The sequence below is a fragment of the Pimephales promelas genome, chromosome 8 (genome assembly GCF_988280905.1).
Source record: "Pimephales promelas chromosome 8, fPimPro1.hap1.1, whole genome shotgun sequence".
Classification (NCBI taxonomy): Eukaryota; Metazoa; Chordata; class Actinopteri; order Cypriniformes; family Leuciscidae; genus Pimephales; species Pimephales promelas.
Window position 1 is genome coordinate 1,576,151 of NC_142776.1, and position 17,039 is coordinate 1,593,189.

Below are 17,039 nucleotides of genomic sequence, written 5' to 3' on the forward strand. Positions count from 1 at the left end.
CCCCCAAAAAAGTCTTACAGGTTTGGAATGATGTGAAGGTTAGTAAATGATGACAACGTTTTCATTTTGGCTGAAATATCTCTTTAAGAAGCCTTTTAATTGAAAATGACATGTAAACAAATAGTAAAAAAAACCTAAACAACTAAATAAACATTATTTCCCCCCCTTTCTTGCAGCTCTACAGCCTCTTTTGAATGCAATTTTACTCCATTTTACACAGTAAAGGTGAAATACATATACATAAATTTGCAGGACAGAATGAATCTTATTGCTTAACATACTCAAGTTTGCAGTGAGGTTCCTTCAGTAGATCAGAGAGCATCTTGAATCCTGATTCTCCGGTGCGATTGTTGCTAAGATCCAGCTCTCTCAGGTGTGGGGGGTTTGAACGCAGAGCTGAGGCCAAAAAACAGCAGCCGTCATCTGTGATCTCACAGTTAGACAATCTACATAGACACACAGAAACAGTGAATATATCTGATACATTAGGCTTAAGGCTAATCCCAAACTAAAATCCATGTTTGAGTTGTCTTAACCAAAGGGAACTTGCACTTAACATATCTTAAGATATGTCAGTACCATTGATTGTTTTGTTTTTCTATGGAACATTTCAAAAAGCTACTCAAATGTCCTAATTTGACTAAGGCCTAATTCTAGCTTAATCTAATCCATGCCTGTGAAACCAACGAACAACAAAAGCTTGTTAAATCATTTGATCTGAATGAGGTAACCAAACATTTAGCTAGTTGTAAACTGCATTTAATTTAAGTTATAGATTAATAATAAAACATTTTGGTTCCTCAATTTGTCTTTATTTAAATATGTAATTTATGTGTTCTGTTCCTATTAATTTTTAGTCTTGCCATGTGATGTTTAACGCAACTGCAACTTGGGTAATATTAAAAAACAGTCTGTTGACTGTTAATAAGAAAATTATTTGCAATAATAAGAAAATTAAATTACAAAATGTGTTGGTTTCTGTAATCATACCATATGTGTATCAAATCAACAAACATAAACTCATTTGATCCTCAAACCTCAGTATCTCCAGCTGACAGTTTGGGCTCTTCAGTCCAACAGAGAGCAGCTTTACTCCTGAATCACACAGGGAATTGACACTCATGTCCAGCTCTTTCAGACGGGAGTTCGAAGATTGTAGAACCAATGACACATCTTTACAGCATTGATCAGTGAGTATACAGCCTGCCAATCTGAACAGAATAATTTAAAAACGAATAATTACACTTCCATATTACCACTGGTAAAGGTGGAATCTTTCTCCTTTTATAAAAGATAAGTTCTGCTAAAAGGAGAGTATGGTTCGGATCACTAGTTGATCTATATAGCCATCGACCAGATACTGAGGATCATAAGCAAATAGATTTGTATCTCCTGAAGGAAATAGCCACCTTTGAGTTTTGGTTTTAGGTTCTGAGTAAATAAAATGCTTTGACCAACAATATTCTTCTTTCCTTTTAAAGAAGATGACTCTGTATCAAAATTCACACAATAAAGAGCCTACTAACACTAAACTTATAGTAAATGTATAATATCGCAAACCTCAGTGCCTTCAGCTGACAGTTTGGGCTGTTCAGTCCATCAGAGAGCAGCTTCACTCCTGAATCATACAGATCATTGTCACTCATGTCCAGCTCTATCAGAGGTGAGTTTGGTATCTCCAGGGCCAAAGCCACAGTTTGACAGCAAGTGTCATCAAGTCCACATGAGGAGAGTCTGTAAATTCAGGATATTTGAGCAAGACATAAATTGTGTGTTTATCTTGTTGGAACATTGTTGTTTGACAGTGACAGGTTATGTCATGTTTTCTGTGAGACATTCAAGCTTTCCAATAGTATTAAATATTAAAGTCATGTAAGTTGGAACGAATATGACAGACAAGTGAAAACATATGTCAATAAATGATTGTTTTGGTAAATGCATTGTAGTAAATACATATTTTGCTCTCCAAAATAATTAAAAACATGATACTTCACATTGCAACTTCAAGTTACTTACATGGCTTTTCTGCAGCATCTCACAGCTGGCAAGAGATTCAATTGGCTTCCCCCTGATGTCTTGTACATCTTCAGGTCAAGCTCATCCAGCACCATATTTGACATCAGGAGTACGTAAGCCATCAATGAGCACATGGATGACGAGGGTCTTCTTTCTGGAGTTGATCTGAAGTATCGCTGGATTTCAGTATATAATGAATTGTCATTGAGCTCCAGTAAGCCATAGAACAGGTTAACTGAAGATTCAGGTGAGATATCCCCATTTTGTAATTGTTCTGTAATGTGTTTGGTTGTTTCTGTGATGCTGTCTTTGCTGTCTTCTATTTCTGAGATCAGGCCACTGAGAAGTTCCTGATTGGACTCCAGTGAAATGCCCAGAAGAAACCGTAAAAATAGGTCTAAATGTCCTTTCTGACTTTGAATCGCTTTCTCAACAGCCTTCTTTAGTAAATCATGCAAGAGGATATTTTTGTGGGGTTTGTCTTTTTTAAAAAGAGAAGGAAGTTTTTTCTTGAGTTTTTGGGTTATTGAGGAACAGTTTTGAGTTTCTTCAAAGAAAAACTGCAGCTCGTCCACGTTCTTGTTCAGGTAGCAGAGAAACACATGCACAGCAGCGAGGAACTCTTGAATGCTCAGATGCATGAAGCAGAAGACCTTCATCTCATGAAGTCTAGCTTTTTGCAGAAAGATCTCAGTGAGCATTCCTGTGGACTCAAAGTCTTCATTCACTTCAATACCACATGCTTTCAGATCCTTTTCGTAGAACACATAGCTTTCTTTCTTCAGCTGTTCAAATGCTAGCTTGGCTAACTTCAAAATCATTGTTTTATTGGAATCCAAGTTGGTGCGTTCTCTTTCTGTTTTTTTGTCACACTTCTGGCTCTTCATGTTCATCTGTATCAGCAGGAAGTGGATGTACATTTCAGTGAGTGTTGTGTTGATGTTCTCTGCATCGTTACCAATGGGGATGTCCTGAAGAACCGTGGCTATGATCCAACAGAACACGGGAATGTAACACATGATGTAGAGACTACGGGATTTCTTAATGTGTGAGATCATTCTGGAGGCCTGAGTCTCATCTTTGATTTTCTTTTTGAAATAATCCTCCTTCTGCTGGTCAGTGAATCCTTTCACTTCTGTAAATAACACGTACTGACGAGGGATCTGATTGGCTGCTGCTGGCCGTGAGGTCACCCATACGTAAGCTGATGGAAGCAAAGTCCCATTTACCAGACTTACAAACAGTTGATCTATAGATGATGGCTCCTTAACACAGCTTTCAATTTCACGGTCAAAATCCAAAGGGAGTTGACTCTCATCCAGTCCATCAAAGATAAATGCAAGCTTACAACTATATATCTTGAGTATCTGTGCTTCTTCCAGGTCCTTGAGTTCAGGATTAAATCTCTGTAGAAACTCATGCAGACTGAAATTTTCATCTTTAATGCAGTTAATCTTTCGAAATGGAAGCAGGAAAACACAGTCTATATCCTGATTGGCTTCTCCTTCTGCCCAGTCCAGAATGAACCTGTGCACCAAGACAGTTTTTCCAATGCCAGCGATGCCTTTGGTCAGAACAATCTTTTTCTTTTCACTTTTGTTCAGACTAAATACATCATTGCATTTGATTGAACTTTGCTGTGATTTACGGGGTTTAATTGTGTCATCCATCTGCCAAATCTCATGTTCTTGATTGACTTCTTTAAGATCCCCCTCCGTAATAAAGAGTTCTGTGAAAACGTCCTTTAGATGTGCTTCATTTTCCTTCTTACACTCAAAAATGTGTTCAGCTTTCTTCTTCATGTTAAGTTTGTGATTTTTCAAGAAATCCTGAAGCCATATTTCATCTGTTATAAAAAAAAGATATATATATAACAATAATAATAATAATTTATACGTGTATTTAAATATATAAAAGGAAAAGTGTTAACAAAAGAAAACTCAGGATCATTCATATAACAACAAAACACCATCAGGGTAACACACAACACTAAAACAACGCAATAAACATCAAGTAGTAAATAACATGAAATGTAACACAAAACAAAAATAAGAAGAAACTATTATTAAAAATTATATGTGATGTGCAACAGGGGCTTTTGGGAATGTCCCTTTAAATTTTTTTAAAACATAAATTCCATGGTAATTCATAGCTTTCACTTTCACATCAATTTGATGGTGTTTTCCAGTAAATTAATGTGATGTTAAATAATTTACAGTTGTTCGCCATACGTGGTAAGGAAATACATGGTTTTTACTGTGTTTTTACTGTAGCATTTATAATATTTGTTGTATTTAAAATCATAGCTGAGATGGGGTGTAACGGTTCTGTATTTCGTCCCGAATCGTATGGTACGCATGTCACGGTTCGGTGCATACAGTCGCACAACGAATACATTCAGTCACTTTTTACTCCAACAGTAAAAAGCAATAAAAGAAGAGACGATCGATCGATATGTTTACATCTCTCAAAAATTGTTTTAACACTGGAAAAAGATCAATAAAACAGCTTGAGAATAATATCTCACATAGATTAAATGCATTATATTAGCGTATTCATTATATTTACCTAACCAGCTAGTTATGTCTTTATTATTGAATGTATATTTGAAGAAATGTTAAATGAAAACAGCTTATGACAGTTACCATGTACATGATTATATTTCAAAAATTGAATTGAAAATTAGAGTTGGGAGTTATTGCAAAACCTGCCTTATGTGCAATTTACAGTACGTTTTTTATTTTATTTGAGTGTTCTCAAATATCAAAAAAAAAGAAAAAAAAAGAAACAAACAAAAAAAAAAACACAGCAACCGAATTAAAAAATTTGGGCTCTGTTTTTAATTGTAACATTTAATATTATATTAATGTGTAATTAAGGGCTCCCCATATAGCTAAGATAGATTTTTTATACTTTAGAAACGTAATAATTTATAATAAAATTTTATAATAAATGTAATTTATTTAAACAAATATAAATAATAAAAAAAGTTTAAAAAGCACGATATTGAAGACGTTTCCAAGAATATTTAAATGCAGACAAATAAGCAATTTTAACCAGGATATGCACTATGTCATTGTATCACGCCATACCTGCGTTACCCTCGATTTCCTCAGTTTTATTTTGCAGACACCAAATATACTTTCAAATGTTATATGTTTCATTAGACAAGGGAACAATTGTATGGATACATTAATAGACAGAAAACGAATGATTGTTATACAGCTAAACGCTGTTAGTCTCATTGATTCAATAACTTGTTTTCTTGATTTTGCATGTTTTTTCCATGCCTCAGAGATAAACACTATTTTGTCAAGTGGCTAGCATAACATAATCACATGCAGCTTTATTTTTAGTAACAGTAATGTAGCATTTTCTCTGTCATACAATATGTTTTAAATTTTATTGCGTGCCATTTAGCAACAGCATTTAAAAATATAACATTCTCTCAACAAGTGTCTGCCAAGTGAAACATAATTCTGCAGTACCACACCCGTACTGAACTGTGACTTCAATACCGAGGTACGTACCGAACCGTAACACCCCTAGAATACATCAAACATGCTAAAATATTTTTGGTCCCACTTTAAGGATGTGTGTAAGGTTAATTCACCTTGTTCTCTTCTGTATTTCTCAGCTTCTTTTAAGGATTTTTGTACTGTGGAGAAAAAGAAATAGAATAAGACTTGCATCACCAACTGTTTTCAACATTTATAATAATCAGATATGTTTCATAAATGTTTCTTGAACATCAAATCATCATATTATGTGACACTGAAGAGACTGGAGTAATGATGCTGAAAATTCAGCTGTAAAAATCACAGGGAAAAATGTATTTAAATAGAAAATAGAAAAGTTTTTTTTTTTTAATTTTAACAAATTTTTTGATAAAATAAATGCAGTCTTGAACATAATTATATTTTTTAATAAAAATGTATATCATGCACATTTCTATGAATCCAAGCATGCCTCTCGTTCTTTATTATTTCCTTTATTACCTTCAGGGTACTTGTCCTGTAACTCTTCAGCCAGCCGATTCTGGTTAATCTTCCTCAAGATTTTCAGTGTGATCCTCACAGCTTCTTCTTCTTCTTCTTTAAAACACTCCAACATTATATTCACTATATCAGTGACATCAGCATCCTCCAGTTTGCCAGCTCGAATGGATCCATGTTGTTTTAAGAGATTCCTAAATCTTTTCAGAGGTTCTTTTTCCAGGTCATCTAGAATGTGTACAAGCAGCTCAAAAACCGTTTCCATGGTCTTTCATGGACTGCTGGAAAAGAAAACGTCTTCAAATAGTTGCACTTTTATAGCAGGTATTAATGCAATATGTGTAAATAAATTTGCAAAATTAAATTATTATGTGATTAGATAAATTATTATGAAACAGTTTTTAAATACTTTTGACTAATCTTCAGGTTGTTTTTTAGTTTAAGATTCAGTGCATATTATTTTGGTCTGACAAATATAAATAGTAGAATACAGATATAAATACCTTTAAAATACTAGAATTTTGGTCCAATTAGACTCAAGAAGTAGTTTTACATTTTGATAAACCAATTCATTCAATGATACCAATTCATTCCAAAGATTATGAGCAATGCAAAATATGTTTGCAATGGCAATATCCAATGACTATATATATTGCAATGACGGTCATCAGACACTAGATACACACTCACAGCGAGAGAGAGAGAGAGAGAGAGAGAGAGAGAGAGAGAGAGAGAGAATTTTTTGAATTTGAAAACACATTTTATTACAATCAAAAATAAAACATTATTTCATTACACCATTCTTTTATTAACACACACACACACACACAAAAAGCCTCTAATCTGCTATTTATACATAACATCGCATAAAAATACTCCTTTTACTGCAAACAAATAGCAAAAATTAGTGTCCCTTCATGCACAGAACACAATACCTCTCCACAACACCATTTCATTTCAAACAATGACAAATCATTCATAGCCTTGAAAAATGAATTAAAATCTGTAACTATTCTGGACTTAATCAGATTGGAAAATAAACACCAGTACATCTTGTCCAGAACTATTTTCAATCTTATTCTTCCTACTCACATCGATTACCATTTTTGATTGGCCCAAAACACAATTTAACGACTGACACACAGAAGCCTTTCTCTTTACATATTTAAACCCACATATAAACATTTGCATAGAGAATTTTTCATTAAAAGCCTTTAAAAAAAGACTCTAAAACAATAAGTAAAGGTCTTAATCTATCACAGGTCTTGATCTCTCTGCAAGCAAAAAGGACAATCAGAACTAATCTCTGGGTTTATTACAGATATAAACACATTCACAGCTATGACTCCATGTAATAGTCTCCACTGCATGTCACCCGCTTTCTTAGGTAACGGTGTAACTTATATAGTGCTCTCCATTGCAGTCTAAAATCTCTACTAAGACCAATGACATTACACCAAGGTGCATCACTCCTGTTATGTAAAACTTTCCTGTTAAAAACTTTCACACAATTGTTGTACATGTATGCTGTACATGCATGCTATGATTTTTTCGCATATTTCATACTGCATGACAGTTTGGGCGCAAGCAGCTCCAACTGCAATAAAACACATTGGTTCACTTTACAATCAAACAATAAAAATTATGGATAAAAAGCCAATCCGTTACCATCACTGTTACATCCTCAAGAAATATAATATATTAAGCTTTGAAAGCTTCAGTAATTTATGTTTTTTAAGTGCATTAATAATTTAGCACCCGAGCCGCTTAGTAAATTTGTTCAGGTACAGAACAGCAAAAGAGCTACCAGAAGCAGCACAAATCATAACTGTACAATACCATACTGTAGGACAAGCTTTGCACAGACAGCCTTTTCTGTTAAGAGCGCTAGACTCTGGAATTCATTACCATCGGACATTAAGGTCATATCTGACTTGAAAAAGTTCACTTCAAGAATTAAATTGTGGCTAAAGGCAAACCAAAACTGTAACCATTTTTAACAATTGTTATTTTTCTGGTTGTGTGTGTGTGTGTGTTTGAAGAATTGGGATTGTTTTATATTTGTATGTATCTTTTTTTTTTTTATAATGTATTTAGAAATGCCCAACCAGGGACAGGAGTTGTAAATTAGCATTAGCTATAAACTCTATATGCTGCGCATCAGTTACAGGCTTTGTATTGTGACTATGTTTGACAGTATGGTCCCTGTTAAATAAATAAAAAATAAATAAATACACATCTTTCACATTAAATGAATCAGCACTGAAAAAAAAGTATGGAAAGGGTCAACCTCCTTTGGTTTTATGACATCTCTACAAAAGTCTTTGATGGTTTTCAACTCCTCTTCTTCAAGAACTGACCTCAACTTCAATAAAAGTTGATGAACCACCCTTAGAGATTTAAATCACAGTTTTTCTGCTGTCTTCTCAATATTGTCCAAATCCGGTCCAGCAACATTTACTAAATGTCCCAATGTTGTAATTCCTGCTTTAATTAATAGTCCAGTGTTTGCAGGAAAATGAGAACTGTTCACCACATTTTCAAAACGGGTTCCGTAAATCAGTGGTTCTTGAAGTAACCAGAACAAGCTTGAATTCCGTACAATATTAACATAAAACAAATTCCAGACTTTAAAAATGTTCTGATAAAAAATTGGTGCCTTCAAAACATTCATCTTTGGGAGATGCATCATAAAGAGAGATTTTTCAAAACCTAAATCTCTCATGTTCTTCAAAATCTAACAAGCAACAACCTTCCAATTTGAAGTGGATGAACCATATAAAAGTCTGTGTATGAAACGCATTCGGAAAGCTGCGACTCTACTTTTCACATTTATAAGACCCTGTCCTCCTTCATCTTTGGATAAAAAAAGTAGACTTTGGGATACCCAGTGTAATCTTTCCCATGCATAAAAAAAAATCAACCAAAGCCTTCTGAATCTCAGCGAGTAAACACAGAGGAGGGTCCACTAATGCTAAACGGTGCCACAAAGTAGAAAGATTGTTAATAATTAAAGTGCGTCCCCTGTACGACATCTTTGGAATCAACCACTTCCATTTATTCAATGTTCCTTTTACTTTTTCAAAGGCATCATCCCAGGTTTTTTTAACAGAAGCATCGCCCAGGAAAACACCCAGATATTTAAACCCTCCCGTGGACCAACTTAAGTCGTGTGGGAGCTTCGGTATGACCAATTTCCAACCAAAATCGCTTCACTTTCGGCCCAATTTACCTTAAATTTAATTAAAATCATTTAAAATATTTACCACAGTATCAATGTCCATTTGGTCACTAATTTCCATTTTGTGACATTTCGAGTAATTTTTTTGCTCAAAATGACACATTCAAACACAAAAACGACCCATCAAATGTTACCGCCATTGTGTATTGTCTACCAAGTATTGAGGTGTTGCATTCACATGAGGCATACATCTGACATGATGTAATATAACATGATCTAAGTAAAGCACATACTATAAATGACTACTAAAATTCAAGATTATTGTTTTAGTGAAATGTAATACAAAGGCAAAGGAAATCGATATTAATCAACCTTTTACTAGCCGAGTTAAAATTACTTATTTTTTGTAAAGTTTACTTAATTCCATATTCCAAGTAAATTTAACTTAAAGATTTCCAATTAAAGCTACTGATATATATGTTTAGGTTTTTACTTGGCAAATCTTTGTAAATTTACTAGCATTTTCTGAGTGAGAACATTTAGCAAGCTTTTTTCAAGTAAATCCTAATTTTTACAGCCTTGTTTAAATTGTCCATTCAAGTTTGTAAAAAGAAAGTTGCTGCAAAACTTCTGATTTTGAAATAAAAAATAGTGAGTAGGCTATGTGTTTGTGTGGTACAGCCACGGATCAGTAATGCACTGCAATTTCTGCAAACGCAGGATATGTGAAAGCACTTTAGCGAGCGGCGTGCTGCTCCTGGACCGGATACGCAGCGCAACACTCACCGCATACGGCACTGCAAACGGAATATGTGTGAAACGGGTGTTTCCGGCACTGCAAACGGAAGCACGGCTGTAAAAACATCATTAATCACTAACTCCCGCTCCACCAATTCATTGGCTTTATCCACAGAGCTCATAAACATTACTATGGCATTATTCATTCTAGAAGCCGACACCACAGAGTCATAACCTACCACTTCTCCTGCCGCTAAACAAACCTCTTCTATTTTCAACGTTGACGCAACTTTCACAACACTGCGCCGCGTGAGAGACTCAAACTCTCCTGAAACGGCGCCCGCCATAATTCCGAACCCCGGAAAAACGGCGCACCGCACAAAACAAACAACAACCTTTACTTAAAAAACTCTAACTATTTTTAGTAAAGGAAAGGATAGAAAAATGTTTGAAAAACACACCTGCACACTCGCTCCCACAGCCACGCTCAACTCGCTCAGCCACACTCGCACATACGCACAGCAGAGTTTACAGACCATTTCCTTTAACCCATAACACTATGCAATATTAAGAGAGAGAGAGTAATCTGTAAATTGCTTTGAGAATGATTGCCTTATTTCTCCTTTTTCTATTAATTTTTACTGGAGTGCAAAGTATATAATAATCTAAAAAATTAGACAAGCAATGAAGGGTTACATAACAGTGACCGGCATGTCCTTAATTTTTATGGTTTAGATGTTTGGTTACCCTTACTACTAAATAACTAATACAATCTCATTATCAAAATGAATCATTATAATTTTATAAAATGTTGTAATGTTGAATCAGTCTGTGCAAGTGCAGAATGAGATGAAGTTAGAAAAGTTCAGTTGAGAAGGTTATTTTTTATTGCTTTAGTGTCATAGACCATGAGGACATCTAGTCTAATTTAATTTTTGACAAATAAACCAAAGCTGTGAGGGATACTGTAGAAATACAGTGTGTTCAATGTTTCATGCTGACACAAAACATCTTCTCAAAAGATTTTCAGAAGACTTAATAAAAAAAAAAATCTGTAAAACAGTACTGAAAGTTATGAGATTCATAAATGACACAATCTAGAAGTTTTATTCAGTGGAAGCCACTGTGAAGACTGTAATCAAACACAAACACGCCTCGTTTCAGCATTGTAAATGCATTCATGAATATGCTTGAATCTTCAACATGAAAATTAAAGTATTAAACTTACCTTGAATAATGACAATATTTGTAGGTGTCTTTGTCCTCCTCTGAAATGGCACCTTGATCATCAAGCACTGATCTTCCTTTCACTTTCCTTCTCAGGTGTTGCTCTGCAGAACTGCAATATTCAAATGACAAGAGGAAACTGTGGATAAAAGGGTAAAATGCTCTGCCCTAACCCTCATTAAAAACATTGGTATTTTATATAATCAAAACTTTATTTTCAAATGGAAACACTAATTTTATGTGTCTTGTGTGGAAAACAAAAGCAAATGCTAATGTGTAGAATTGCCCTTTCAGACACACAGCTTTTACAGTGAATACAGAAAAATAAAGCCTGATTTTTCCCCTCCAGATTACGCCATAGAAAAGGTTATGGTTGCGTATGTAAGTGTGGGGAGTTCAAAAACTACTGATCCCACCTTTAAATATTAAAGGTACAATGTGTAATAATTTTGAGTATCTATTAACAGAAATGCAATATGATTTCCATCTATGTTTTCAGTGGGGTATAAAGAACTTATTTAATAAACCATAATGTTTTAATTACCTTAGAATGAGACATTTATATCTCATAACTGCAGGCACCCCGTTCTATGAAGGTCGACATATTGTGTGTTCGAAAACACGTTTTAATCTCATATCGAAACACATGTTTCGACCGTACACTCTTAGAAGAAATGGTTCTATATAGAACCTTAAAAGGTTCTATCAGCGCTACATATTTGGAATCCCTAAAAGGTTCTATACACTGTAAAAAATATTGATGGTTTAACTTAAAAAAGTAAGTAACCTGGTTGCCTTAAAATTTTAAGTTCATTGAACTGGAAAAAGTGAGTTAATACAATGAAGGAGATTAATTTAACCATCAGAAACTCAAAATTATATGTTATGTGAACTAAATGAATTATTTAAGTTGATTTGACAAAAGAAAAAATGTTGTGATTACTACACTGTAAAAAATATTGTTGGTTTAACTTAAAAAATTAAGTAACCTGGGTTGCCTTAAAATTTTAAGTTGATTGAACCGGAAAAATTGAGTTAATACAATGAAGGAGATTAATTTAACCATCAGAAACTCAAAATAATAAGTTATCTCAACTAAATAAATTGTTATAAAGTTGATTTGACAAAAGAAAATATGTTGTGATAACAAATCTTGAAAATATTTTTTACAGTGAAAAAAAGGGTTCCTCTGAATTCTATATAGAACCCTGGGGTTCCATACTTGGCCAATAGAACCTTTTACCAAAAAAAATGGTTCTATATAGAACCATTTTGGAGTTCCATATATGAAGCGGGGGATGGAACCATTTCTGGTTCTAAATAGAACCATTTTTTCTAAGAGTGTACTCACAGCGCAACATAAAAAGGTCTACAAGTTTGCAACTCTTAAAACATTTCTCTCAGTGACTTCAAATTTACTGATACACATGTGTGGATATTCTCTACAACTACACATTCCACTGTCACAGGCGTTCAGAAGTATTGCACCAAATAGAGCCCGATCTCATGAAAGTTCGTTTTTGGCGTATAATAAGTACGAACTCCCCATCAGTGTGTAGCATATAAATACCACGAGAAATGACAATCGTGGTATAGATACGCACTTTTATGAGACTTGTGTTGCCTTTGGTTTCGCTTTAACCAGCTGACTTGAAAAACAGCCCGCGGTCGGTGTAAGCAGCCCAACACAGGAAACCCGCACACTTGGCAACTCGTTTGTATGAAAAATGTTTCAACTCAGATGAAAAATTAAAGTATAGGTTTAAAACCGCTGTATACCAGCATCCCTTATATTAAAATCTGGATAGAGACCAGCAAGGATCAGATCTAATTATTCATCAGGCTGTTTGAACACCTGCTCCTGGAAACATGACATGGATGGAAATGCATATTAATGCAAACTAGCTATATGCTATGGCTATATGTAAACCCGTGGTAGATTTGCATCTTTCTGGCTTAGACTCACACAAGAGTATATTAAAACACACTGTCATTAGTACAGTGTCTACAAACACACAGTTACAATATTTGATCGTAAGACATCTAATTATCTAACGATATCTTAATTCATAGACCCCAACAAGCTTCTGGCCCTTGTTTGTTTTGCACTAAAAACACTCATGGACTACCCACAAGCCCTCGGGGCGTTTCTCTCCTCTGGCTGCAGGGAACAGCTGGCAGGTCCAATGGGGAAACAGCTTGCAGATGAGGAGGCCAAATGTTTTAACAGGTTTTGTATTTAGGATCATCTCTCTGTCTTATGCTTCATGTCCACTGTATTCATTTCAGCCAGAGAGAAAAGATTTTCTAACTTGCAGCAGTTTAAATGTAGGAGCCATTCTGTGGTGTGTCTTGGTTAAGATGACACTTTAACAGGATTCTCCATAAATCTTGCATGTTAAGTCTTATAAAACAGAAAGTAATATAGTGATTACATTTTACATATATTCACATAGAAAACAGCTATTTTAAATTGTAATAATATTTCATAATATTACTATTTTTACTGTATTTTTGATCAAATAAAGTCTTCTTGTGACCAGTAGTGTGTGTATGTATATATGGCACACACACATATACATATACACACATATATACACCATTATTCGTATAAGAATAATGCTTTTTCATTGGTCCTGTGTTTCTTAATACACTCATGAAGTGCCCTCCTAATTAGCAGCAGCCTTAGAAGAACTGGTGAGACTGGCATTAAATGGTAATGGCTGGCACACTGTGTGACACTGCTTGGCATCGACCTTCCTCACTGGCACAGTCTGGTGCAGATCTGGCTTCAGATGTAGAGGTTGGCATACTGTCAGATGGCAAAGTTTGGCAGGGCACAGCAGAGGCTGGCATGTATAAACAAGGCTTGGCATGACATGTGCCTGTTCTCTGTGCCACCCAAACCATAAAGAAGTTTAATTAGAGGACTAATGCCCACTTCTGGGGGTGGCACTGTGGGCAGCTTGCACAGACTGGCAAAAGCACACTGGGGAGCAGACCTGGACATGATGATACACACACACACACACACACACACACACACACACACACACGAAACAACAAATCCAAATGTAAAAACATGGAAGAGGACTTACAAATCGACTCATCACGTACCTCTATTTTGCAGCTGCTCTTTCCCATTCTGTCTTTGTCTCATTTCCTGCGGGATATATTGTTGTATTTGGCATTTTTAAGGAAATTAGGAGATAATAATAGAATTCTTAATGCAGAGATGTCCTTCAATTTGGCCATATTTTCCTCATATCACAAGAAGGGGAACATAATTTAATAATATCTTTCTTTTAATTTATATTTTTTACATGTATGGTTTTATTTCTGCATTGAGAATATAAGTGGAAAAAATATATACATTTCAAAATATTGTTCGATACAAATTTGTTCCAAGTTTGATTTTTGTCCCGTTAGTAAACAATTTGGCCACCTCCATCTTAATGAAATTAAATATTGCGAACAATTATGGAACAAAATAAAATCTAACTAAATGTTTTAACGGTGAAATATACTATATTAATGTGATCAGTGAACAGCAGGTATAATTAAGTGGCCATTAAGGAAGGTCATGTGCTCTGGATGTGTAAATTACTAAATCTATTGAAATAATCAAGATTTGCATATGCGATATGACAAATTACAGCTAATTAAGCCTGAGATGACTGTTCTGAGCTATCCTTCATCAGACCTCTCTCCTTATTAATTTAATTTTCTTCTTAAAAAACATTAAACTAAGAGAAACACATGGCCATAAAAAAACTGTCAATCACTCCGAAATCATTATCGTCAGTGCAAGGCTCAGGATTTCCAAAGGACAGGACGGTGTTATCTGCGAACCGCAGATTCTTCTGCTCTTGACCGGAGCGTTCCTCACTCAATTCAATACGGATACGCTTCAATGTGCTACCACAACCTTTCCATCTACACAGAGATGAAGAAACGCAGATATTAAATATAAAGGAGGAGGATTATTGAAGAGGTAATGCATGAATGCAGGAAAGAAATGCTGATATGCTACATGAAATGGAAACAGATAGTGTTGTTAAAACTGTAGTTTCCAAGCCACAAACTAGTTAGTAACGTTAGCTGTTTTAAGCAAAACGATGCTTAAAGCAAGAGGGTAGCAACAGGACACCAGAGACTGACAGGTCCAATTAAAGGGCTAATGTTAATGTTATGAGAATATTAAAATACAGGATATTTTACAGGAAAATACTAAAACGGGAAGACAGCGGGAAAAGAGCTCAAGTACGTGAGAAACCGGGAAAAAAACGTGAGGGTTGACAGCTAACGTTACTAACTATCTGTCCGGATTGCTGTGTTCCCACTGTTTCCAGACTCTTTGTTGGAAATTTCATATGGATCCAAACCGTTAAAAGTGTCGTTTTATCCACAAATCCCGGTAAATTCCCCATCCTTTTAGGGATTTTAACATCTTTTTAAATTTTTTAATTACATCTTTTTTAATGGCCACCACGCCAGTAATGACGTCATGACGCCCAAGCCCTATTATCAGATGATTGATGTTTTGCATTAAAGGGATACTCCACTTATTTTTGGAAACAAGCTCATTTTTCAACTCCCCCAGAGTTAAAGGTGCCTTCTGGAACTAAAAATCAAAAAATATTCCATATTCCATAACAGATGGGGGCAGTATACCTCCAGAAAATGTGTTGTGCCGCTGCCGCACGCACTCACGTCTTCAAACAACACAAACGAGCGCTGTTTTGCTCTCTTTCTCCGCATATTATTCAAATCATTTGACACGATAGTAAAAGGTGGGAAGACCGCAGTTTCACGTGGAGCATTTGGAAATTTTTAGAGATCAGAGACTCAATGAACAACATCTCAACACTAAATGATGAAGACCGACTCATAGACGCCTGTCTCAAAAACAAGCTGTTGCATTTCGACGATATGGGAAAATAAAAGCCTGCAGGCTATTATTTTAAGTTTACGGTATTCGTTTTGTTCATATTACACTTTTATTGTTAGTTTGAATTAATTTGACAGACAGCATTCGCTGATGTTGATCAACCTAGCGCCATTATTCAAAGCTGCCAACTCTCACGAATTCACCGTGAGACACATGCAATTAACACTTAGCAAGCAGGTTAGTTAAGTTCTCAGATTCTGTCAATTTTATTATGCAATTCAAACAATAAATACCGTTTTGGCGCTTGTACATGTTACACCACAGATCCCTAGCGCACGTGAACCGATCGTCTCTACTAGCTAATGGAAAAAGAACCCGAACACTGTTGAAAGATACAGTATGCTACAACTTACCAAAATGTATTCCTCATGCATAATGTCAACCAATCATTTTTTGAACTCTTCCCTGAACTGAAATGTAGTAATGGGCTGTATTTCCACACGACTGACATCAGGTTCAAGTACACACAAGCCGGCGCGAGCGCGACTCACTCGTGTACTGCAGTTTGGCTGGTGGTAATGTTGCCCGGCCGCATACCGCCTCCCATGGCCGGAACTGGTATTACGACACCTACCGGGCCGGGGCTAGTCATTTAGCATGCTAATTTAGGTTTATATCTCGGCAGCACTATAACTTGTCAGTTTTTTAATTACATCATTGCACTTATTTCTTCTCATTCTTTTGATGCGTGTAGCTCATTTTTTGGATATTTTTACCTCAATTATTACATATGCCACCTTTAAACAGTTGAGTTTTACCGTTTTCGAATTTGGTTTTGTTTTCCATTGTCTTTCATAGTAGAAAAAAATATATAGGCTATACTATGGAAGTAGAACCAGAAACTGTCTGGTTACTGATATTCTCCTAAATATCAGAAAATCGGCTGAATGGATTTGAAAACGGTAAAACCCAACTGTTTAACTCTGGGGGA

At 35.3% G+C, this 17,039-nt stretch overlaps 1 protein-coding gene across 1 annotated transcript in view; it reads right to left on the reverse strand.

Annotated features, from left to right (window-relative positions):
* Positions 1 to 220: 220 nt before the first annotated feature.
* The window catches only part of LOC120467957 (protein NLRC3), a 32,012-nt gene continuing 15,193 nt past the window's right edge, over positions 221 to 17,039 (reverse strand). The window contains exons 4-10 of the mRNA XM_089133700.1: positions 11,159 to 11,269; positions 6,015 to 6,292; positions 5,630 to 5,674; positions 2,017 to 3,862; positions 1,561 to 1,734; positions 1,038 to 1,211; positions 221 to 446 (exon numbers count right to left, since the gene is read on the reverse strand). Of these exons, the coding sequence (XP_088989826.1) occupies positions 266 to 446; positions 1,038 to 1,211; positions 1,561 to 1,734; positions 2,017 to 3,862; positions 5,630 to 5,674; positions 6,015 to 6,276 (2,682 nt within the window). The 5' untranslated portion in view covers positions 6,277 to 6,292; positions 11,159 to 11,269 and the 3' untranslated portion in view covers positions 221 to 265. The remainder of the gene's footprint in view (positions 447 to 1,037; positions 1,212 to 1,560; positions 1,735 to 2,016; positions 3,863 to 5,629; positions 5,675 to 6,014; positions 6,293 to 11,158; positions 11,270 to 17,039) is intronic.